Below are 24,046 nucleotides of genomic sequence, written 5' to 3'. Positions count from 1 at the left end.
TTGCCTATTAAGGCACGGGATTTTCTACTGATTTGGTTCGAATTGTGATTTATTTCTGCAGACTGTCTTGATTTCTTTGTTAGTCTCCGTCGAAACTGGACTCGAACTGGCCTCGGCGAAGACGCGATGCACTGCGCTGGGGGAAAGTCGGTGGGAGAACAAAGTGAAATGCATACCCCGCATATAAGTAGGCAATCAAATCGCGCTGAAACATCAAAGTGCCAAGGCCTTTCATTTCGGATCCAACTCGAACCGAAGGACTCCAAAACGAGCTATCAACCTCGAAGCGCATCTGTGGCACGTAGTAAAAGCCAACTGGCCATAAAAAGTCTCCAGCTATTGCTATTGCTGTGAAATATGATGCGCAGTCCTCAAATACTAATTAGCTCTGCCGTTCGCCCCCTCCAATTAAACCTGAGGTGGCGGGGCTGGCTTTTCCACCTGTCCTACGGACACAAAAATATCGGTACCAACCTATATCCGCGAGCGCTCTGGAGTGGCTAACAAATTGCGAAAACAAATTACTGTCATAAATGTCAGCATTACAAACTGACAACAATCAATACATCAATCTCTGCCCCTTGTCAACTCGAACGAAACTCAGGAACAACCACACATCAATGAATTATGACAGTTTCCAGTGCTGTAAAAAGTGGGATACATACAGAAGAAATGTCGCTCCTGCCTTCACCATCGCTGCAATTATAAGATAGTGTCTATGTCTCGATTGATCCCCGGCCAGCTCGACATCCAACAGCAATGCGAAAATGACAAAAACTGAAACATTTAATGATTTCAAGGCCCAGGGAGCCATTCCTCGACGTCCGATACAAAATACAAAAAGGAGCGTACATCTAAATGATTACAAAAATCTAAATTGAATTTCTCCATAAATCGAATCAATGGCCAACTCTCTAGTCCAGCTGTCTGCTGCTAATCCAAACATGAAATATGCCGGAATAACGCAGTCCCGAGGCTCGGTAGATCTACTGTATAAATTCTAAGGTAAACGCATAATCCGTAAAGAGAAAAAATTGAACTAACTGGTCGGGTATAAGCGACTGGATGGATGATCTACGATGTTTTAATGGTCAGAAAACAGTTGGCATAAACAGAACAACCTGATTCGTCCTAAATTCCTTAACTTACACGGCTTTAGAATAAGTCTTCAGGTTCCCTAGTATTCTTATAACCATTTGCTTTAAATGAATTTTGTTCATTAATTAACCAAGGTCTTAAGGACAATTATTTTAACAATTAAAATCATTAGCAAGTTATTTATTTATTTCATTTATTTAGCTTATTAATTTCTTTAACTACATAATTTAAGTGTTCTCGATATTGTGTGATTAATAGTACCAAATATTTACAGTTGGCACATAATATGCTAACTCAAAAGACAATGATTGCGAATGTCGCTTACCATTAGGCAAACATTAAATCTGTATGGTATGATTTTCCCTCAATTACCGCGCTTTCCTATCTCTTATGCCCTTTCGACTCATTTGCCATTTTATAGGGCAGAAAAACAGGGTAATATTGGGTGCTGCCTGTAACGGTGCCGCTCTGAGATTATCTAAGAGACCCAGGCACGAGGAGGGGCCAGGCCTAGGCCGGAGAGGAGCCTGGCAATCAATAACTTAAATTACAAAGTAATTGCACAGGCATTCACAGCACGCTGAGGCAGCTTCGCTGCGCTTTCGGCTGCCACCAACATCAGTAGCAGTAGCAAAGGCAGAAGCAGATAGATCCCAGGCCGAGGAGCCAGGAAGCAGGGGGACCAGCCACCGTCATCGTCATCGCCATCAGACTCCGATTCAGCATCATCCGCAGCACCTGAGGTTCTCGGTTCGCCGCTGGCTGTCGTCACAAATGTTACACTTGATGGTAATGATGATGGACAGATTGGTACCAAAGTCACTCAAAAAGCGTTGCCGTTGCCAGCTCCGATTCTGATACCCAGACAGCGGGTAAAGCCGAGCCTCGGCCCCGGCTCTGGATCTGCACTTGGGGGCTCCGAGGCTGGGTTGAGGCTGGGGCCGAGCCAATCCGGTAGCCGGTCTGTCAGTAAGTTGAAAATTGTTTTAAAATTGCTGTTACATGTCTGAATGCAAGCAGATTGAATTACAAGCTGGCCGAGCAAATGCTTTCTGATCAACATCACAGTCACTGGCTGTGGACTACTGACTGCCGTCTTCGGACCGCCGATTGCCGACTGCCGACTGCGACCCAGTCGCTGCTGGAGTCTAAAATTAAATGTTGCAGCACCCGATGGTAAAATCAGTCGGCGCATACATATATGGTATAATCTAAATTTAAGTGTTGACACATTCGACTCCTGGTCCACTGAAATCGATGAAAGAACTGTTAACAACATTTTTGCTTTTGTTTTTTCTCTTTGGGTAAGGGTCCCTTATAATTTAATGCACAGAAACAAGTTATATATGTGTTTAAAATGATAGTTTGCTTCTTTTAAGAAGTCTTGAAGTTACTTAACCTTTAGATGTGTAGAAATTTAATACAAATATTTTTAAACAAAATATATGATAAAATATTTATCAATCCTTTTTAGACCTTTCAGGATTATGGTGGTCAGATTCTATTGAAATAGTTCGTAAACGTATCACCTAAAATATTGAGTTTTCCTGCCGGCGTTGCAGCATTAGCATAACTTAGTCGGCCATTGAGTTACCCATGGCATTTCCCTTGCTGGGACCCAGAGATCCAAAGAAGCCGTCGCAACATTTCCCTAATGACGGCAGTTTTAGTTTATGTGATTAGACTTGCAAAATGATGCGACGCCGGGGAAAGAACCGAACTGCATATTGAAATTGCGCCGCGGAGGAAAGGCCGCAAGTGGAGGAGGGCAAATGGGATCCAGGAGGTGGTGGGATTGGAGGAGCGCGTGACACTCGCCGCCTGGCCGCTTATCTTTTATTTAACAAGCTCGCTCTGTATAAATATGGAGGAGCCGCAGTTCGCGGCATCCACAAGACTGGCCCGCTCCGTGGAATAGCTTCATTTGTGGCATCCCGGCTGCCACTCGCTGCCATTCCTGCACTTCATTAATTATGCGAACTGCTCTCGAAGCAGATCGGACCAGAATTGATGGCCATGGCATGGGAACGGGTCCGCAGAATGGGGACCGCAGCCTGCAGACATCGCTTGCGGCATGATAAAGTTGTAATTTGTTGGCAGTTAAAGGTGTTGCTTATAGTGCAACTAATCGACATCATAAACTAAACTATGCGTGGCTAAACGAGATCGGTTAATGTGTGTCCGCCAAATGATGATGACAATGCGGAATGGACGAGTGCCTGCCTCCAATACGAGTTCAATTACACGATCTGGGATGGTTGCCTCAGCCTGGGTAATAAAATGTGGGATGGCTTTTAGTTGTATAATGCCTAATTGAAATTTTTTGAGGTGGGGAAGGCCCCTGTTGATTACGTTTAAAGCGTTGTAATTCTCTTTTTAAGTATGCTATTAAAGGTTCTCCTAATTTGTCTATTTCAGTTCCTTTGTTAGTTAATTTTTTATTGGGATTTAAGAAAATACCAAGTATTCAATCTAAAAAAAAATAAGCGACGTTTTTCCTCTTTATTGACCTAGTTGTTTTCAAAATTCAACCTTATACAAAACAAATAAAATGAATACTAAAAGGCATCCGTCCCTAAGTCGCACTGTGGAAAATAGTTAAAATATTATTTTTCATCATTGTCTTTCATTAGAAACTGAGATATGAACGCTTGCTCACTCGTATCCTAAAGAATCTCAAACCCAACTCTAACCATTTATAATTTTTCCAGTTTCCATCAATCTTGTTGGCGAGTAATTAAGCTTCTTTTCAGCAACGACAGAAACTTTCTCTGCTGTTGCCAGGCTAAGAATTCGGCACACTCAAAAGCCAACAGTTGAGGATTCGCTAAGCCCGATTCTGGTTAGCGTCTGGTCAAGGGGTCGGGTCGTTGGCGTCTATATACAATATTTTTTAAATTAAATTATCAAAAAGAATTTCACTAGTTGGCATGCCGAGCCCAGGCTCCCGCTATGCCACGCCCCCCATCGGCCCCCTCCGCATTGCAACCTGCTCTGGGAAGAGAGGAAAAGCGCAGACATGGGGGCTTGCAGCCGGAAAAACCAAACCGAGCAAAAGAAATTCCGAAAATTTTCCCACACTTCTTGGAGGAGGCGCACGCACACACACAAGTCTGGCAAAGCCGAGAGAGAGAGGCGCATGCGCAGCCACTCATATTTGTTTATGGCTGTAGAAGAAGCCCGGCAGAAGAAGCAGGGCACTTGCAGCACGGAGCACATGTTGCATTTGCCTCCGCTGCCGTTTTGTTGTTGATGAGCTGCATTATATGGCTGGCATGCATACGAGCCGGCAACTGGATGGGCTGGTGGAGATGGTGGTGGAGATTCGGGGGCGGCGGAGATGGGCCCGGGCCGAAGTCGGACACCGACTCACAGGAGAGATGACGACGTCGCCATCGACCTGGCCAGGGAAAGAGACGCGGGCGCAGACAGAGACACTGGCTTAGACAGTGAGGCCGCGACCAATACGGACACTTGAAAAAAAAACCAATTACCAACTTAACTATTTTGTTTATGACTTAGACAGATAATTATTCTAGGGTCGACTATCTACTTCAATCAAGAAACTGGAATCGCAATAAGTAAACTAAACTCTTTTTAGCATATTACCTCCTACGCTTGGAAGTTATATTTTTTAATTAGTTCTGAATTTCAAATTTAATTTTTTCAAAATCGGACGACCTGCCATAGGAACGAGCGGAAAATGGGTGGGAAAATAATATGAAACAAGTTAGAGTTTATGTTTTTTTTGACATATTATCTTAAACTATGGGAAAAGTATTGCATTTTTAGGAAATTCGAATTAATTTTTTTAAAAGGCGAATGGATCGAACATATAGCTGTCAGAGAAATAATTAAATAATTATTTAAAACAAATTTTAATATACTATATTACTAACATTGATTATTCCTTATACTCGTAACTGCAAGGGTATACAAATTCCGATTGGAACATTTTCTAAGAGTGTAGGAGCTGTTTGAACCAATGCGGTCTCAGCCGGGGCCAAACGGGCAGTGCATGGGGCATCGGACATCGGGTATCCACTTGTTGCCTGGTTGCCGCTATTTACCTTTTGGTTCTGCTTGTTGTCTTTTGTCTCGTCGGGTTTTCCCTTTAGCGGTTCTTCCTCTCGGCTTTTCCCCTCATATTTGAGTTGCTGTTTTTCTTTGAGCATTGACACCAAATTCTATTTTTCACGTGAACGCCCTTAGCTTTTGATGTTGCTCAAAGGCGAAAAAGAAGAGCCCATGGGAATGGGGATAGCTGAAGAAGAGAGTAATATAGGTGATTCTAGAAATGCTTTTACAATCTTAAGGTCTTGTAATATATGTTTTATGCTTCAGCTTCCTTGATCATTAAAAAAATTAACAAGGAATGTTCTTAAGTAAAAGATAGCTAAGTCGCAACAACGACCGAAAATCGTACATTATTTCGGGACTTGAAACACAAACCATAGATAGAAGATGTACTTTCCTTCCCCACATACTAGGCATACTTACACCGCATTGATCACCGTTGTACTTTTCTCTCACCTTTGCTAGCAGATCAATAGATCAATCAGGTTGAAAGTTGTTCAGGCGGAAAAGTGATGGTTTATCCGAAGAAAGTCACTAATTCTATCGATCAGCTCCGATTATCGCCGCACCATGTTTGGCCGACGAAATCCTCAGGCAATGGACGACTGCGTGACGGGAATACGATATTGCGAAATGGTTCAAAACTGTTTAACTCTTGCTTTCTTTGCCTATGCCGTTCCTCGAGAGCCCCTTAGCCCCCAATAACCAATCCAGCTGGCGACAATCGGCTGTCCGGGTGTTGTTGTTGGCTTTTGGTTTACCGCACGACAAATTGCTTTGCTTTTGGCATCTCTAAAGCGGTCCCAGCCTCAGGAGTCGCCTTATATGGCCAGTAGCCGTAGACACTTTGCGTGTCCGTGAAGTGGTGCTGTATCTGTATCCATGTGCATGTCTGCACTAAACAAATTGTTAAATTTATTGCCTCTCGTAAAGAATGGTCCCAGTTACAGTCAGAGAAGCAGAGCACAAAAATGTCTGCTGTAATGCACTCGACTTGAGAGTCGCTGGAGTGCAGGGAAACCCAGCGCAGCACTTATTTACCATTACTATTTACTACTATTTACCATTTCCCATCTGCCAACGGCAGCCACATGGAAAGCCTTCTGACCAACCTAAGACCCGCCAGCCTGTCCATACTCGCCTTGATCTGGCTATGACAGCTCTGGCATTTCGGCCTTTAATTAATTAGCGAACGTGAACTGCCCAAGTTAGCGAATGATCGGCCTCTCATTGGCGCCGTTGTCAATCACTCAATCAATCGATCAATCAGCGCAAATCAGCGGCATTCCTGCGACTTGCTTTCGTAGCATGTGGAGTGAAAAATTACTCCAAGGTGGAAAAGCAGAAAGATCAAAAGCGTTTCGAATATGCGCAATAGAGTGCCTAATGACCGCAAAGTGGTATTGGTTTGAGCATTAAGATACAGTCAGGATACGCCGACAAGCAAGCTGATTTCATTGCAGTTAATCAGATCAATCCTAAGACCCAGAATGTTGCAAATATTCTTGGGTTTTCAATGTTTTACTTCAAGATTTATTTAATTCAAATTAAAGCTAGTATATAATACTAATGAATAAGAGAAAAATGAAGGAGCGATATATCTAAAGTCCTTTGGCTCGAGTTTTAATTCAATATCAATAAGTTGTTAACTTTGCTTAAACGATTTTAATCTTTTAAAAAGGAAATAGACCTATTAACATTTACAGTTTATTAATTTTTGATAATTCACTTTTAAAATGTACACCCTCTTACATAACGGCAAAGGTTACTAAATAATAAAAGGCTATTCCTACCCTTTGTACGATAAATTGTCTATCCGCCAAAATCATAAACTTCACAAAGTAACTTCTCTCTACCTCACCGCCCACAAATAGACACATTTATGTCCCGGTGGAAAAGACAGAACCCCTTCCGAAGATAGCCGCAGAAAATGTAACAAATTTTGCTGTGCTCCTCATAAAATACCATTTTATCCAGATCTCGGAGGCACAAACAATTGCCGAGGGTCGAGCGGCTGCAGGGAACGCAAGCAAATTAGGAGGCTAATGAAGAATTTACATTGTTTGCCAAAACGAATTATTATTAAGCATGCGCAGGCCGGAGGATTGGGATTGGGATGTGGATGTGGATCTCTGCGGTCAACGAGCGGCAGCGGCCAATTATATCGCCGAGCTTTGATCTTGCGACTGGTTCTAGGAGCGATCCATGGGCTCTAGCCCCCAGTCCGTGGCCCAGACTATTAAGCATACCAAAAGAAAGTTGGAAAATGTGAAGCAATTGTTTGTGGCATTTCGGCTGCACTTTGTTCTCCAGCCGACAAATCTACCCACCGACACCGAAAAGGGGAGAGGCCGCGTCCTCGGCCTCCAATTCCCACTGCGAAGTTCAAGCCAAGTTCACAGAATATTTGGATGGCCGCGAAGATTACGCATTGCGAATAAATCAAATGAAGCGTGTGCTATGCCCAAAGGAAAGTACCCCCAATTTCGGACGCATTCAATTAATGTCAGTCGTAAAACGTGCAGAAAAAGGCAAACCGAAAAGAAAACCAAGTCAACACCCAGAAGATTTATAGGGCAGACCGTTTTTTGTTTCGCCTCTCGCAGAATGCTCCGAAATCCACTTAAGTGTGGCTCGCTGTGGCCAAGCCCGAATTTCGTCGTTCCACATGTGTGGTTGGGTGTCTGGGCCCCAGACCCCTGCACCCAGATCCAGGCTACAGCTCAAGCACTGCGGCACCGAAAAAAACGCTCCAATTTGTCACTTTAGCTTAGGCCTGAGCGGGCAAGATGCAAAAGCCGGAGTGATACTCTTCCAAAGGGCGTTGGGTTTACTTAACCATAGCCCTTTTTAACTTTTAAACTTCGGAGAACTCGGTTCACAAGTTGAGATTTGTTTCCTATAGTTACTCGTGTTGGTTAATACTGAAATTGGAATTTTAGGCGAAATAATGCTATCGGCCTATTAATGCAAAGCTTTGACAAAATTAAAGGGTGACATTGAAGATGTGACCTAATACAAACATAACCGAAACAAATAGGACCTATGTTGGTTAAGCGCAAATCGAGATATTACTTAAAACGCAGATACCAAAAACAGAGTCTTAACGATTTCTAATTTTCAAGTTGATATTGTGCCATTTTGTTTAATGTTATGTACTGGTAAAGTGTTTTAGTCTCACTTTCCCAGTGTAAGCTTTATTGGACAACGTTTAAATGCTTAGAGTATGCCCAGCTCGTGTACGCCAAAAGGTTCCCTTGTTAGCCCCAAAGATGAGCGAGAGAGAGCCAGGCAGATCGCACAATTGTTGTTAGTATCTTTTTGAGGGAAGCCGCCGATCCAGGCGGTGTATACAGACGGTCGGGCGGAAACTGAAGCACGCGCTCTTAACAAATTAGGCTGCGAATTTATGCGAGCCCCTGAGGAGAGAGAAGTGTGCGCCCGATGACATCACAGGCCAAATATGTGCCCCAAAAAGGTGCGGCTCCAAATGGAGTGCAAAGCAGATGAGCGATGGAATGCAGGCGGCAGATGGATGAAAGGAAATCTAGATCGAAGTCCGCATCCCAATGATACACTTGGGAACCCCTCCGGCGAAACGGTGGCCGAAAAAAGGATGTTGAGTGTATCCCATGACAGGACGCAAACTAGTTTCCCCTTAAGCAGAACAAATTACTTGAGAGATCTGCGCCGGAGCTTATGCAAATCCAGCGGCGTGTGATTTATGCGAGCTGGGAATGTCTTGGGAGACGAGCCCTGTCCCTGCATAAAGTGAAGCAAATGAAATTAGCAGGCCGGCGTTGTCCTTGGCAGGATGCCGACTCCTTCTTCCCTCGCGTCGACACCTTTATGAAGTGTCAAAGTCAAGGGCCCGGAGCGAGTTCATTAATTTGACATGATCCGTGATCTTGAAACGCTCAAGAGCCAAATTCATACGGGACACTCACTCCGATTTGAATTCGCATTCAATGCTCTCTGTTTATACACATAATTGTTGCATAATAAGCTCATTAATCAACGCTGCTTGGCTGGAGTTCTATGGCAGATGAAACAGTCCTGTTTTGCCGGGGATGGCTAATGTGTCTGACATTGCTAATGGTTCAAGATGATGCTTTGATGCATTTCGTTTCCGTTTTTACCCCACTGAACCCTACAAATAGCTTACAATCGAAGCATCTGCCTTTATTTCTTATCCCTTTGAAGTGCTTTTGGAGGATTCACAACTTGAGTGAATAATAGAAACCTTTAATAGCGTTGTTGAGATATTCATATATGTATTCATATTTTTATTTCCTTTTACAGAACATTCAACTCTTTTTAGAACTTTATAAACTAAAAATTTGGGCATATACATGTTTAATTGTTAATAAACTTAACTGCGTACCATTATTTTGCAAAAATGTGTACTTATTGTGTTGAATTATTATTGAATACAAAGCGTACATCTATCAACATTCAAAGCGATCAAATTCATTGGACATAAAAGTTATGATAAATTCTACAGTTTCTTTTTATGGGTTTTTTTTGGCAATACCTCTGTGACCAACGCTACATTCAATTTGTTCATAACAGGATAAGTTTTTGAGGGCCTTACAGAAATTTGCAGGGTATTTATACATTAATTCTTTTTTTATAATATCAGCGTAAAAGATATCCTTAAAAAGTCATAGACATTTTTATACCCCTGCAGAGGGGTAAAGTGTATATATTCTTGATCAGCGTCACTAGACGAGTCGATCTAGCCATGTCCGTCTGTCTGTCCGTTTCTACGCACACTAGTCTCTCAGTTTTAAAGCTTACGGGCTGAAACTTACCCAAAAGTCTTCTTTCTATTGTAGGTAGTATATAAGTCGGAACCAGCCGGATCGGACAACTATATGTTATACCTCCCATAGGAACTAACGGGGAAAATTTAAAAAAAATTACATCTTCTGTGCTTTTTAACATATAACCTTCTAAGCTAGGTAATAACATTTTATAATTAGTTCTGAATTTTGAATTAAATTTTATCAAAATCGGACGACTATATCATATAGCTTTCATAGGAACAATCGGGAAATTAGTGGGAAAATAGTATGAATAATTATTTGATTATTTCCAAGGGTATACAAACTTTGGGTTGCCGAAGTTAACTTCCTTTCTTGTTTATAAAGAAAATAGGAAGTTATTTTCAGCAAACAGAATTTTCTATATTTTTGTTACTCGTGCCCGTAAGAGCCTTGTACTGAGCTTTCCGATACTTAGAAAATTAAAAAACTAATTAAAGAAAAAAAATACCTTAAAAATTCCGTTGCAAACTTATCAAAATAGAAAATACATCAATAACATGCAAATGTAGACCACTTTTTGAAAATAACATTTATAGAAATATATGGATGACCGATCTCCTTTATGACCTTATATCGCCCATAACAGTGGCAGCGACTTGGGGGTCGGGAAGTCACAAGTAGATGGGGCAAGTGACTGTAACTTGCATCTACAACAACAGACAGTGGCAAAAATATGTCCATGTTCCGTATTCCTCACTCCTTCTCTTTCTCCCTCGTCGATCGCCCGTCCCGAAGCTATCTCTATCTGACTTCATGCAATGCAATTCTAAAAACTGAATTATTCATGGCGATTGTACGACAATCAATTGAAATTGAAATAAAATGCTGCCTGCCAGTGGTTGCCGATCTTGTGGCTGCTACTGCCCGTGTTGTTGCGTCTACGCGCGTTGTTGCTGGAGAGTTCGCTACCGCCTTTGACATGTGCGCAGATCGATTTTTCTGATTTTTTGGCTCGGCCTGGCCTGCGCTCGTTCAATTGAAATTGTGATTTAAAGTATCTGTATCTGGATCGATTTGGCATCGATCGCATGTCGCCAAATGTCTTCAATTCTCCGGCATTCCGGCTTCAAGTCAGCTTCACGAGATTTGTCGCCTATTTTATTTGGGCCTGATGTGATTTCTTAGCTTTTTCGTCTTTTTTGGCCGTGGACAATTTGTATTTGGCCATGTTAGTGCACAAAAAAGACCTGCCTAAGTATTTGGCCATCTACGTTTGGCTTGACTGAAATTTTCTTTGAAAATGTTTGCGGCATCGTAGAAAAAGGGGAAAGTATAGATTTTACTATCAGCATGGTACAAAAGGATATTTTTATAGAATAGCATCTTGGGAATTCGTATTCTTGACCAGTATCAACATCCAAGTACCCTTTGCCCATCCGTTATTCAATGTCCTTATATTAAAAATAAGTTACAATAATCAAAAACAGGAGCAGTGCGTGTATGTATTAAGTATGTAGTTTATTTTACTATTTAAATGGTATTTATGAAGTTTCACAATCTGTTTCTAGTGCACGCACATCAAACGACCCGTTTTTAATTAGATTAAAGTTCCTTGCTCTCTAAATCGCTTCTAGTGGCCACAATTTGAGGCAGATTGCGCTCTAATAAATATGAGCTGCCATCAAAGCTAATGCCCCAACTCATCACCGGGAGATGAGCACGCGAGCGGGCGAGATACGGTTGCGCCCGTTGCCAAGGCCCGAACTTAATTAAAAATTTGGACAGAGTAGAGGAAAGATGGGAGATTTGCCCACGAGCAGAAGAAATGTTAATATGACGACAAAAATTGCTGCGCAGCAGCTCCAGGAGCTGCATCGCCAGTTGGCAGATTATGACGACAACTATGCTGACAGGCAGAGCCAGAGGAAACTACTGCAAGAAACTGGCCAGATTCAGTTGCAGTCCCAGTCCCAGTCGGAGTTGGAGTTGGAGTCTCCGTTCCAGTTCATGGCTAAATGCTTTTGGCTGTGATAAATTACACGTCGTTTTAGAGTGTTGCGCTTCCTTGTTACTCCGTCAAGTGGTGTTGACACGGCCGCAGCGAATGCAGAGTATTAAACGATCTCCACTGTGCTGGACTTCTCTGCGACCAGTGGTGTTATTAAAATGAAATCATCATCATCACCGAGTGACAGAAGACGAGAGTTTGAGCTGGAGATGGAGATAGACACAGAGACAAAGACTGGCCAAGTGCCCGAGGATCACTCGAGTGGGCACCTGAGTGTGCTGAGGCAGCCATCTGATCGTGCTTATGACAAGAGAATTCAATTAGACATATGGAAACGCGTTGATTGTTCCACTGGCAGTTACCGCTGGTGGAAGTCCAATTTAAACAAGGAAATATTAACGGTAATTATATTTTTGCTATTGGATTTTTATTGTACAGTGTCAATTTTGTTTTAGGTGCGTTAAATATGTGCTATGTCACGACTTACAAATGATTCAAAAATAACTTGTTTACGGTTTATTAAACGATATCTTTTAAATCCCTGTAATAAATAGTAATGTGACAACTATATAATACAATTAAGAAAAATTAGATGCGACATAAGATAAAAACAACTGCATATAGTTAAAGTATAATCTTGAAGTTTCCGTTTAAGATAAACATAAAAATCATTTAAGTATTGAGTAATACAAAAGACTTAGGCGACAAACTTGTTTTCCCCATTTTGCGGGACAGCAACAAATTCCCTCCGCTGTTTTCCTGATTTCTCCCAATGTTTGTTTACACTGATCGCCGGGCACTAAGAGCCCACCTCCTTGCCACATTAGTCGTCCAATGCGAGTCCAAATGGATGCACATGCACAATGAACGAAGCTGAGCCACACTCTCGCAGCCAATACACTCAAGTGATAACAGTATCGTGAGTAAGTCGAATGGGGGTAGGAAACCAACGTCCAACAGCCAACCGCATCGAGACAATATTCAATGAAAACGAACGAAACGTTTTGAGATCGTGCCGGTGCCAGCAGCCAACCACAGTTCAGCACTCGGAGCTGTACGACTTCCCGAGAGCGGAGAGATTAACGCCGGCCTGAAGTCCAGCAACCTCAACCACCGAACTGAAACGACGGCGAACAAGTTCGAAGCAAAGTCGGTAACAGAGTACACTCAAAAAAACACTGCAGTAGCATTTGAAGACAACAATGGCGATGTTAAATCAGGCTTACATCAGTAGTATTGTCTCCATTATAATCCTATCGATATCGGAATATTATAAAGTTCTTTCCTTAAAATAAAAAAAAATGTTTAATGGTATATACTCTTGGGGCATTAATACTATAAGATATTCATCAGATTATATGTAGGTATTGCAGATCACTTGGCTTGGATTGACGAGTCAGGCTTATCAGTCCTTTGCACAATCTTTCATACAGAAGACATATTTGTAAAATATGATTAAAGTGTGGGTGAGCTGGCTTGGGCTTTCTTTGATTACTTAACATTTATGGAATTACGTGAAACATTGAATTTTATTCCTCAGAGCCTTGATCACTTCAGTTGGCCTAGTGTACAGATCGGTTAACAGAGCATGCCGACTTAACAGGCCGCAGCGCCGGCAGAGCAGAGCGGCGCAGCATTGCCGCAGCAGCTGTTCGCCAAACAGGATTTCCTGCAGCAGCGGTGGCCGATTAACAGTTAAGTTTCGCCTTGCCCTGCCACTGTTGCGCACGCACACACACAGCGCCACGACGCGTGCGCTTTGTTGACGTTGCTGCTGCCGATGCTGCTGCTGCTGCGCCGCAGATGTTGCTGCTGGGATGAGCTGATCTTTGAGGCCAGGGCCAACCTGCAGTCCGAGTCTGTTTGGCGCTCAGAACGACGGCTTCGATTTAGTCTCGGATGGACGCTCCGCTGCCAAGCACCGTCAGTCCGGCTTCCGCTGCTCTCTCGCTCCCGCAGTCGCCACCGCCATCGCCATCGCCACCGCACCTTTTCCAGCCGATCGCGAAGTTCTCCGGCATTATGTGCGCCACGTGATTGCTGCAACTCCTCTCGAGAGCCGTCGCTATATCACCAGCGTAATTCGGATTTGGAAGTGACATGTGAAGAATATATCTGATGTGATCAATTGATACTTAACCCTAAGCCCCGAAGTGTGTGAAGTTAAACAAAAACTAGTTAACACCTAAACAAAAATAATATAAAAAGGGATTTTTCAAGGCCTTTAATTTATGCAGCTTTGGCAATTGAATTCCTTATAAGGTAAGAATATGGATAATATGATAGGATGAGATTTACCAAACACTCCGTGTATTGATTATTTCGCAAGTCACTCATTGACAAACGATATATTTAGGAAACAGGCAAACATTCAGTCATTGAATTTATCAGGCATAAATCAAGGCATAGAAAATAAATAAACACAAACACCAGGCAAAAAAGGCATGGGATCGAAACCACTTTGCATAATTTGTCTAAGTTAAATTTAACAACGACGCCGAAATAACGTCAGATTGGGAGGTCTGATAAGGAATAATTAAAAATAACATATGGTAAGCATACACACAATTTAAAGTAATTACTACATTAATAAAAGAAACAAGTCAGACCAATCGGACTGATCGAAGACAAATGAGAAGTCATAAACACAACTATGCAAATACCTAAAAAACGTGTGAACAAGAACTTTACACATGTGGAACTAAAAAACAGGACACGAACCAGAAATGATGGAAAGATTAATGTCTGGGCAGCGAGAATTAGCGAATTTACTTTGTAATCACGACCCAACCCTACCCATGAGTTCATACTTACCACTAAGGCCGGCCAAGGAGAACCAGAAATAGTGTAATAGTGAGGACAAAGGAAGCTCATTGACATGCTCATTAATAATGTTATTGCCTTTTGTGCGATAAGTGTCAAGAAATTACTACAATAGGGGCAGAGAATGGACAAAGTTGGGAGATATTCAAACATTTAATTGTCCAACTGCTGTCGGCAATCAAGCAGAAAAGGGCCAGAGGCAGCGTTTCGACTGGATGTTCGTGGATCCTCGATCGCGGAGGATGAGGACTGAGGATGAGGACGGAGGATGAGGACGGAGGACCCAGGATCGAGGACGGCGGAAGCAGACAATTCAAACTAGAGCGTGTGACTGCTGAGTGGATTTGCATATTGCGAATGACCGGCTCCAGTGGCTGCCAGGGCTAATAATAAAGCATATTACCGGCGATTGTCTGCCGAGATCGGTGGAGATTCGGGTCGCGGAAGGGTTTGCATTGCAGATTGTGTCAATGCTCCGGGGTCCAGCGGGCCGTGTTCTTGATTCTTGTTCTATTTTGTAGCGGCTTCAAAATATTTGAGACAATCGTGGTTTGCTTGTTTGAACACCTTTTCTCCCTCTGTTGCCTTTATCTGATTTGGCATTGTCCATCATTTTGTTTGCTTTTAAGGACACATTCTTTGGGCCCTTGTTTACTGTTCTTATTGAGAAAAATCCAAGAGTTCTTCCAATTTTTTAGGTCTGTCAACAGCGACTTGATGAGCTTGTTGAGAATGTAGCTGCGACCAACTGATCTTGTTCTTATTGTCTAAGCCGCTCTGAACTTGTCCCCCATCGAGTTCATCTCCAGTTAAACTCGGACTGGCACACAACATTTTGTAGATTTCCAGAGATTAGATCTGAACAATCATCCACTTGGCTTACGATCAATAAGTATTTTCCGTAGTGGTTTAGGTTTCTAATTAATTGTCTGTTTCAGCTCAATGTGTAACATTAATCTTGGCTTAATCGATAAGCCTGTCAGCCGAGATCGTTCCTGTGTTGTGATCTGCTGGGTTCGATATACACTCGGAAATGAACAATGAGGTTCTGGTTTAAAATCTGAAAGCAAACGGCACAGGAGTCAAATTTTTCGAATTTGCACTGCTCTTCTCTGTTCATTGTTTTCCCACAACCCAAGCTGCCCAACGAACCACATAAATAGAAAGATAACATTCACCTTTTGCAGGGGCTCGACTGAGGACTTTTAATTAGCTCGTGGCATGGTGGCATGACCTCCTTCATGACTTCCATTCAGTGTAATAAAGGGGTAACTAAAGATGCTCCCAGAACAAGCCCCTTAAATATGCGTCCGGTTACGTGGAATAGTGGCCTTGGTTGCTGTCGTGATAATGTTTAGATGCTAAAAGGATTGAGATGCCGCCTCTGGATAAAAATCTGCAACTTTATCGCTCATGCGTGCCGTTCAATTGCATTTCTTTCGGGTTTCTCAATAAGGATCGAAATGATTTGGGACTTTCTGTCTATCTTAGGAGATCCGGTACGACGATAGATGTTGTAACTTAAAGTTGAAATGGCAAAGAGAGCTAATTTTATTTATATATATCTCTATTACAATTTGGCGAATCTTTTACTTATTTTATATACGTAATGTATGATTTTTTATTCTTCAGGGCACATAAGCACTTTTTTTAATTCCTAAACAATTTATTAAGAATATAAATTCAATTATACATTTAAGAAAAACTTATTCGTAAGCGCCGTAACCTTCTCGTCAATATGATCTCTTCCATTACTGACCCCGTTTAACTACCAAACATTCCCGTATTGAACATCACTGCTTACGCGTTGTTTATAAATTTATTTCCTTAAAACTCCTCCATTCTGCTGCTTTTTTCAGTCAAGATTACCACTAAAGCTTCACCATGAACTGCGGTTCTGGGTTTTGGCTCCTGAGGCTTTTGTCAGCAGGCGAAAATCTCCACGGGCTGCAGCTCTGCTTGACGATTTTCCTGCTTTCTGAAAAAGCGCACCGCTGTGCCGAAAATTGTCACGGTTTCGCGGTCGCCGGCTCGCTTGCTGTGAAGGTGCAAATTTAATGTTTGCCAATTTAGCAACGCTCTACTGTCACCTTCGGTGTCCATTAGCGAGCGTTTATATGCAAAGTGCCGGGCATTGGCAGGCCAGCGTCGTATTTGGCAGCCGGCGGGGATCGGATGGGGCTAACCATTATCACAGGAGCAGCATCACGTTGTGGCACCACCACCTGCTGGGCGCATTTTGTGGAGCAGCTCCCTGCCACTGGCGGCCCTGGTCCAGAAAATGTCCATATGCGGACTCCTCTTCGGAGCACTTAGCCTGGCTGGCATGGGGCAGCTCTGGTTCCGAAAAGGGTCAAGAAGAATTAGACAAGCGCATGTGAGCAGCGGAAGAAATTATTAGATTCTTCTCACTAGATTTGGACACGTTTTAAAAACATTTTAAAATTGAATTAAAAAACGCTAGCTTTCTATGAAATTTCAAAGGGTCTGTAACATTATATTCAGTTCCCAAAAATTTTTTTTATTTTTAATACAAGTTATTCAATGGAAAACGATCGTGGTATTTTCAACAAAAAAATTAAAAATGTATCTTTTAAGTAGGAAGCTATTAATCAAATGTAATTTATAAGTTATAAAATCCAAATAATAGTCTACATTTGTTCTCTCTTTCTTTTAACATAATTGCAACTTATTGGTATATATAATAAAACATAAACTTCATTTACTCCATATCATATCATATCATAATTAAATAAAACGCACCTATAGTTTAGAAAATATATAGACGGAAATCATTATACCCTGCAAGGGTATAAAAATACAAACTAGGGACAGAAAAATGTGTAATGGGGTTAAATGTGTAAACAGGGGTTACCTTAAAATACATTTCAATATATTGGCAAGTGTTTCAGGATCATTATAACCGACCGTTAACATTTTCCCATTAACTTAGGGTGCGAATTTTTTGATCTCACATTTGGAATACCTTAAAAAATGCTAGGTTCTTCCCGAACAAATGAGAGTATTAGCACAAAAAATGCCTAGGAATTTATAATGTATATCCATGACAAAATTGATCCCTCCCTCGGATTCTTCATGCTCATTAAATAGTTGACGCAAGATTTTCGTAGATATTTTATTTGATTCTCGCTGTATCTCTTTCGCTTGACCTCAGGCTTTATGGGCAGGCAAACAAGGCACTATAGTACGTTGCATTAGATGTGTGAACGAAGTCTTCCCGGGAAGAGAGAGAGGGATTCTCGAGGTGAAAGAGAGGGTGAGATGAGGTGCCGGGTCTCCTGACATTGCCGCGACCGAAACTTTGATGGTGCAAGCCCAAACCGGTCGCTACGTACCTCAATTTCTATCCACGACCTGTGGCAAAATAAAAAACAAAATTCCGAAAAAAGAATAAAAATAAAGAGAAACGCAGTGGGTCATCGGTTATGCATGTTGTTGGTTTTGCCGCTGCAGTTCTTCTTCAAGCGCTTTTTGGCGTGGCTTTCGTGGTTGTTGTTGTGGCCATGGCCTCGTCTTGATCACAGCTGAGCCGAGAGTCAGTGTGTTGGCCCGCCAGAAAAACTCAGCCCACAGAAAAATAATCTGTGAAAAAAGCATCATCAATAACAAGGACAGTCGTGAAGAGGTCGCCGGAGTTGGATTTTTTCAATTAGGCACTCGGCAACACGTTGTGGGATAAGGTAAATGGGAGAAATAGATAGGAATAAAGAAATATTACAAAAATGAACAGGTTTGGATTCGAAAGTTCGCACAATTAATCACAATTAAACGTGTATATTGTACATTTCTTTATGTATATCTTTTATGTATTTTCTTCAAAGACATGGCTGCAAATCCTTTTAAATTGGCAGCACTCAATCTAAGTTTTACTTAAAAAGGTATAACTGACATGTAATTTTTATTGTATATACCTATTCAGGGGTATATAAGTAGTAAATAAAATTCATAATTATAGAAATTCATCACTTCACTTAACCCGTTTACTTTCAGAATAATAAATGATAACAGCCAATGACAATCTATATTTAGATGCATTTCTACATATTTTTTACAAATGCATTTAAATGCTACTTTATGTTAATTTACACTAATTGAATTCAGTCACATTCAGGAGGGTACGACGTTTTTAATTTTTACGGTACAATAAATTGCATATATTCAATTATAATTGAAATTCAAAGAACAGATAATTATTTGACCTTTTCCTTATACGTTGTCTTAAAAAAGCCAAACAAAAATGTACAGTTTTTAAATTAAAATATATTCCTTTTTCAGATGAACCAGCTGTGCAAAGTGTGCGGTGAGCCAGCGGCTGGTTTTCATTTTGGGGCATTTACATGCGAAGGCTGCAAGGTGAGTTTAATGCCATGCCAGTATATCAATCGATACATTATAGAACTTAATCCCGACGATTGTGGGAAACTCGGGGGACTCCAATTCGCACATTCCCTGGCAAAAATGTGCAAAAAATGATCTCGATTTTAGCTTTTACTTTCTGACAAAGCGAAATTGAAAATATTATTACTGTAATTAAATTTCAATTCGGTAGATTAATCGATTTTTAATTGACTATAAGTAGATACGTGTGCGCAGCGGGCACAATACAAGGCTCACCTTCAAATGGCATGGGAAAAAGGTCTGCGAAATTCAGAGCAGTCCGCACAGGGCGAGCGGGCGGGTCCATATATAGAGCTAAGTAAGCCCCAAGGCGAGCACAATTGTAAACTGCAGTCAATCAAATAAAAATTACATGCATATTAGATGAGTCAGCGCAATCGGAAACAAAAGTACTAGACACCCATCAAACACCACTCAAAGTTGAACTTCAAAATCAACTGGCGGCAGCTCTCCACCATGAGTTGGCAGGGGCACGAAACAAAAGGGAATCAGCTGTTGTATAGAAAATGGATCACGAAGAGTAACAATTGTTAATGCTGTCTTACCAATAGTTGGCCAAGTAGTACACGCACATTTTCTAATTGAAGCAAGTGCAATAGGTGGAGCACAACAGTGGCAGGTGTAATTAGGTGAAAACAATGGGTTAACAAAAAAGATAAGTGTTAGGTTCGGTAAAGATCGATTTGCTTCAATTATTTGTTTGGATATCCAACCTTAAAATAATGATGTTTAAGGGTTTTGCAAAACCAAACGAACTAGGGTGCGTATTCGTAATTCTCATTCTTCGAGACGTTTCCCTAAAAAATCGACGCAAATCCGCAACCCTCGTTTCCGCTTTCGATCTGGCTCCGATTCTGGCTTTTTCCAAAGCTCAAAAACTAATTCGGGGAACGCGTTTTGAGTCGATTGCGGAGTCAAAAGACTATTTGGAATGTTTCAAGTATTGTCAAAACATGTCAAAGAACACTGAAGCTATAATTTGTTTCGTATTATTTTCCCACCAATTTTCCGATTGTTCCTATGGCAGCTATATTACATAGCACTTAAATGTTGATAAAATTTAGTTCAGAATTCATTATTTAAGTAAAAAATATATAAAGATATAATATCTTTCTATGGGAGCTGTAAGATATATTTGCCCGATCCGTCTGGTTGCGACATATATAACATTTATTCTTATATTTTATTTTATTTATTTTATAATAACTGCAAAAGAAAGAAGACTTTTGGGAAACGGACAGATTGACTAGTCTAGTCCTCATATAATATATATATGCGTTGCAAACTTCTGGCTGAAGTCGTAATACCCTCTGCAAGAGTATAAAATGGTGCTTGAGTGAGAGAAATGAGAAATGGAATCTGAGAATGATAAAACAATTAGTTTAATTACGACTTGCCGGTCACTGGAAAGTGGAAAATCATAACATGCAAGAAGTACGGGTCAGCTGAGAAGTTTTTGTTCAGAATACAGGCACATGCCTAAATAAAATCATTCAATAGTTATATTTTCGAAAAAAAAACTTAGAAAAAAAAAATTAAATAGAAAAGATGTACTTAAAATCGAAAAAAACGCAGAGATAGAGACAGTTTTATGCAAATAGCTCAAATCAAAAATATAGTTCTTGTAAAAACGGACGGATTAAAAAAATATATAATTTTTTGAGGACTTCCGACCGAAACTTTAATTTCGGCTGCAAGTAAAAAAGTTATTGTTAATGATAATTTAGTCATGTAAACTAAATCGAAGTTTACTTTTCCCCACAGTCCTTTTTCGGGCGTACCTACAACAACATTGCGGCGATAGCAGGATGCAAGCACAACGGAGACTGTGTGATCAACAAGAAGAACCGTACGGCCTGCAAGGCGTGTCGGCTGCGCAAGTGCCTCCTTGTGGGGATGTCCAAGAGTGGTTCCCGCTATGGTCGCAGGTCCAACTGGTTCAAGATCCACTGCCTGTTGCAGGAGCAGCAGACCACGACGGGCGTCGGTGGAGGGGGCTCAGGCGGCAGTGGATCAGGCGGCGGAGTGAGCAGTGCGAGTCTGGAGCAACTGGCGCGACTGCAGCAGGCAAGCAATCAGGCGCGGCAAACCTATCAGGATAAGACCAATCCCTGCATCAAGTCAGCCACCGCGATATCACCCAGGATCGAAGGAGCGGCTGCGGGCACAGAAGTGGGTGGCGCCTCCTCGCCCTCGTTCCTTCAAGCGGCCAAATTCCACCACCATCATCATCACCAGCGGCAGCTGAAGCTAGAATCTCGCCTCAGCAATACGCCCAGTGATTCTGGAGCGTCATCTGCGGGGGATCCCAATGAAGATGGAGCCACCAGCGTGTTAAGCGGTCAGATCACCACACCCTCATCCATCAACGCCCACAGCTTACCTAAGATGGATCTGCGGCATCCCAACTTTCCGGCTACCTCGGAGCCGGATGCGGACATGCAGCGGCAGCGCCACCAGGAACTGCTCGAGATCTTTCGGAGTCACTCGGAGCCGCTGTACAGCTCCTTTGCCCCATTTAGCCACCTGCCGCCTGTACTGCTCGCCGCCGGAGTTCCGCAACTGCCCATCTTCAAGGAACAGTTCAAGGCCGAGCTGCTGTTTCCAACGGCCAGCAGTCCCGAACTGGAGGAGCCCATCGACTTGTCCTTCAGATCGCGAGCTGATCCAGCCAGTCCGCTGGCCCACACCTCCAATAGTCCCACTTTAAGTGAGCCTGCCGCGGCGAATCACTGCTTGGGGGAGTCCCCGACCTTCGTGCGAAAATCGACACCCCTTGACCTCACCCTGGTGCGATCACAGACACTGACAGGCTGAGATCATTTCGTTATTGAGGAATTCGTTCGAGTGCCAAAACAATTTCGAGTACTTTAGTTTTAGGTTTGTACAGATTATTTAAACAACCTTTAAAAAGTCGATGGTTTTGAAGAAAGTGCACCAGCTGCAACAGTTTTTAGCATTACAATTATTTCATACATTCTTTTTCATTTTCGATTTTGTTTTACATGAAATAAAAAAATAAAGTATCAAACAACGAAAATATATAAAGAAACTAAAAAATAACCATCGACTTTTCGATTAAATATATTTTAAGAAGTAAGAAGAAATTGAACATTTTGGTGCCAGTGAAATGATGTACAAATATCCATATTATTATGTATAACTTTAGCTCAATGACATTAAGTAATTTAAAAATAATTAGTTTTATTTTCTTAATATAAGTGCAAGCCTGTAGCCCAATTTAGAATGATTGTCATTTGGTTTCCACCTTAAATTTATTTAGGTTTTTATTGTTTATTAATTTATATTAAAAGTGTTGTTCCCCTATTGACTTTTGTTTGTTTTTTTATTTTTAAATAATTTATTTTCCTAGACAGTTAAAGAACCATCAAAGTGTAAAAGAAAAGTAAATAAAAAGTGTAGAAATGGAGCGAATTTTGTTTATCTTAATCTACACATTTTTCATACAAACATACATACTCCATATATTTTTCACTCTTCAGGCTGACGTAAAAAGCTTCATTCTACTGACACATGACCAAACTTTTTATGACCATCTATAGCAGAAATTTGTTCATATAAAAGTACATATCAACAAATATATATGTATTTTCAATTCAACTGTCACGGCGTCTGTGTTTACGTGTATATCCATCATGTGAGGACCAGAAAATCCTGGCCAGTCAATGCGTTATTCATTACATAACAGAGCGGCTGACATATTTCCAAATGTCAGGCTAGCTAGATGTTGACTATATAAATGTAATTATGACAAGCCAGGACAGATGACACAAGTTTATATCAGCTCAACGGGAGAGCAAAGGCTTGACCGGGAAATGGAGACCAAAACAAATGACTTAGGAAGCGAACTCGAACTGAAGTCTGACAGAGAAAAGAAAAAAATCTACAGCAAAATGGGTGAGCATTATTAGGTAGGAATAGGTTATAAATGGGAAAAAATGATTTATTTTATCACTTCACACACATTTTTCCTTTAAAGGGATAACAAACAATTGAAATTACGATTATTAAGTCTATTAATTTGTATTTTGCCACCATTTTAAGCGGGTGCCTAGAGACACAAACAGCCATTATAGAGGCAACCTCATATGCATATACACATCTGCTGTCTTCTGCCCATCTTCGATGACTTATACACCTTAAACACTTCATTCCACTTGCGCTTAGCCATCACTCACAGTCGAAGGTGTGCATATATACGAAGGCATAACTCTCTTGATTGGCTGTGAAACTCTCGAATGGCAATTCACACGTCTATTCGATGGGTCTATGTCTGTCGGTGTGTTCGGGAGAGTATCTTTGGGAACACGCCCCCGGAGAGCAGCCTGACAGAGTGAGATACAAAGCTGAATAATCGCACGACACACGCACAATTAGCCGCGCAAACAGTAGCAGCTAAGCAGAAATAATGCTGGGAGCGAAATGAATACACCGGTGGCCAGGGGATCGGAGTCGGGGGACTGGAGATCGTGAGCATGAAACATCGACTCGCGTGCTCAAAATGCTTTTAAAATGCATTTATGCATGGTGATGGGGAATGGGGCGCCGAGATACAAGTGGCCACTGGTGTAGATGCCTGTTGCAGATACTTTCGCAATGAGTTTTATTGGTGTCGTCGATAGAGATCTACTGGTCGAGGAAAGGCCCCGGGCAAAAAGGCATACAGATCAAGTAAACTAATACTTTTTTCGGCTTAGGTACCGGCTTAGGCACGGACCACCCATCTTATGTAATACAATTCCTGCTCCAATAATAATCATAACATTTTGTGACGATTTACGTCGGCTGAACTTGAAGCATTCAATAAAATGAGAAAATAAATAAATCTATG

The 24,046-nt window shown here is 41.5% G+C and overlaps 2 protein-coding genes across 2 annotated transcripts; one reads left to right on the top strand and one right to left on the bottom strand.

Moving 5' to 3' along the window:
- Nucleotides 1-13,832: 13,832 nt before the first annotated feature.
- Nucleotides 13,833-22,624, top strand: LOC108030765 (protein embryonic gonad). Its single transcript, XM_017103818.3, has 3 exons — nucleotides 13,833-14,214; nucleotides 19,072-19,149; nucleotides 20,959-22,624. Exons 2-3 carry the CDS (start codon nucleotides 19,072-19,074, stop codon nucleotides 22,009-22,011), a joined length of 1,131 nt encoding a protein of 376 aa, XP_016959307.1. The 5' UTR covers nucleotides 13,833-14,214; the 3' UTR covers nucleotides 22,012-22,624.
- On the bottom strand, nucleotides 17,954-18,216 carry LOC108030729 (uncharacterized). Its single transcript, XM_017103771.1, is given in 4 exon segments — nucleotides 17,954-18,004; nucleotides 18,006-18,038; nucleotides 18,040-18,123; nucleotides 18,205-18,216. Coding segments are annotated over 4 exon segments (180 nt in total).
- Nucleotides 22,625-24,046: the final 1,422 nt, after the last annotated feature.

This window comes from Drosophila biarmipes, chromosome 3L (assembly GCF_025231255.1).
Source record: "Drosophila biarmipes strain raj3 chromosome 3L, RU_DBia_V1.1, whole genome shotgun sequence".
Taxonomy (NCBI): Eukaryota; Metazoa; Arthropoda; class Insecta; order Diptera; family Drosophilidae; genus Drosophila; species Drosophila biarmipes.
Note: the sequence above shows the minus strand (reverse complement) of the source record. Positions and strands in the feature narration are given on the sequence as shown.

What these genes read in the sequence shown, in the direction of transcription:
- LOC108030765 (XM_017103818.3), top strand. Translation starts at nt 19,072, where the DNA reads ATGAACCAGCTGTGCAAAGTGTGCGGTGAGCCAGCGGCTGGTTTTCAT. An exon ending in TTACATGCGAAGGCTGCAAG is followed by an intron (nt 19,150 to 20,958) that starts GTGAGTTTAATG and finishes TTTTCCCCACAG; the next exon opens with TCCTTTTTCGGGCGTACCTA.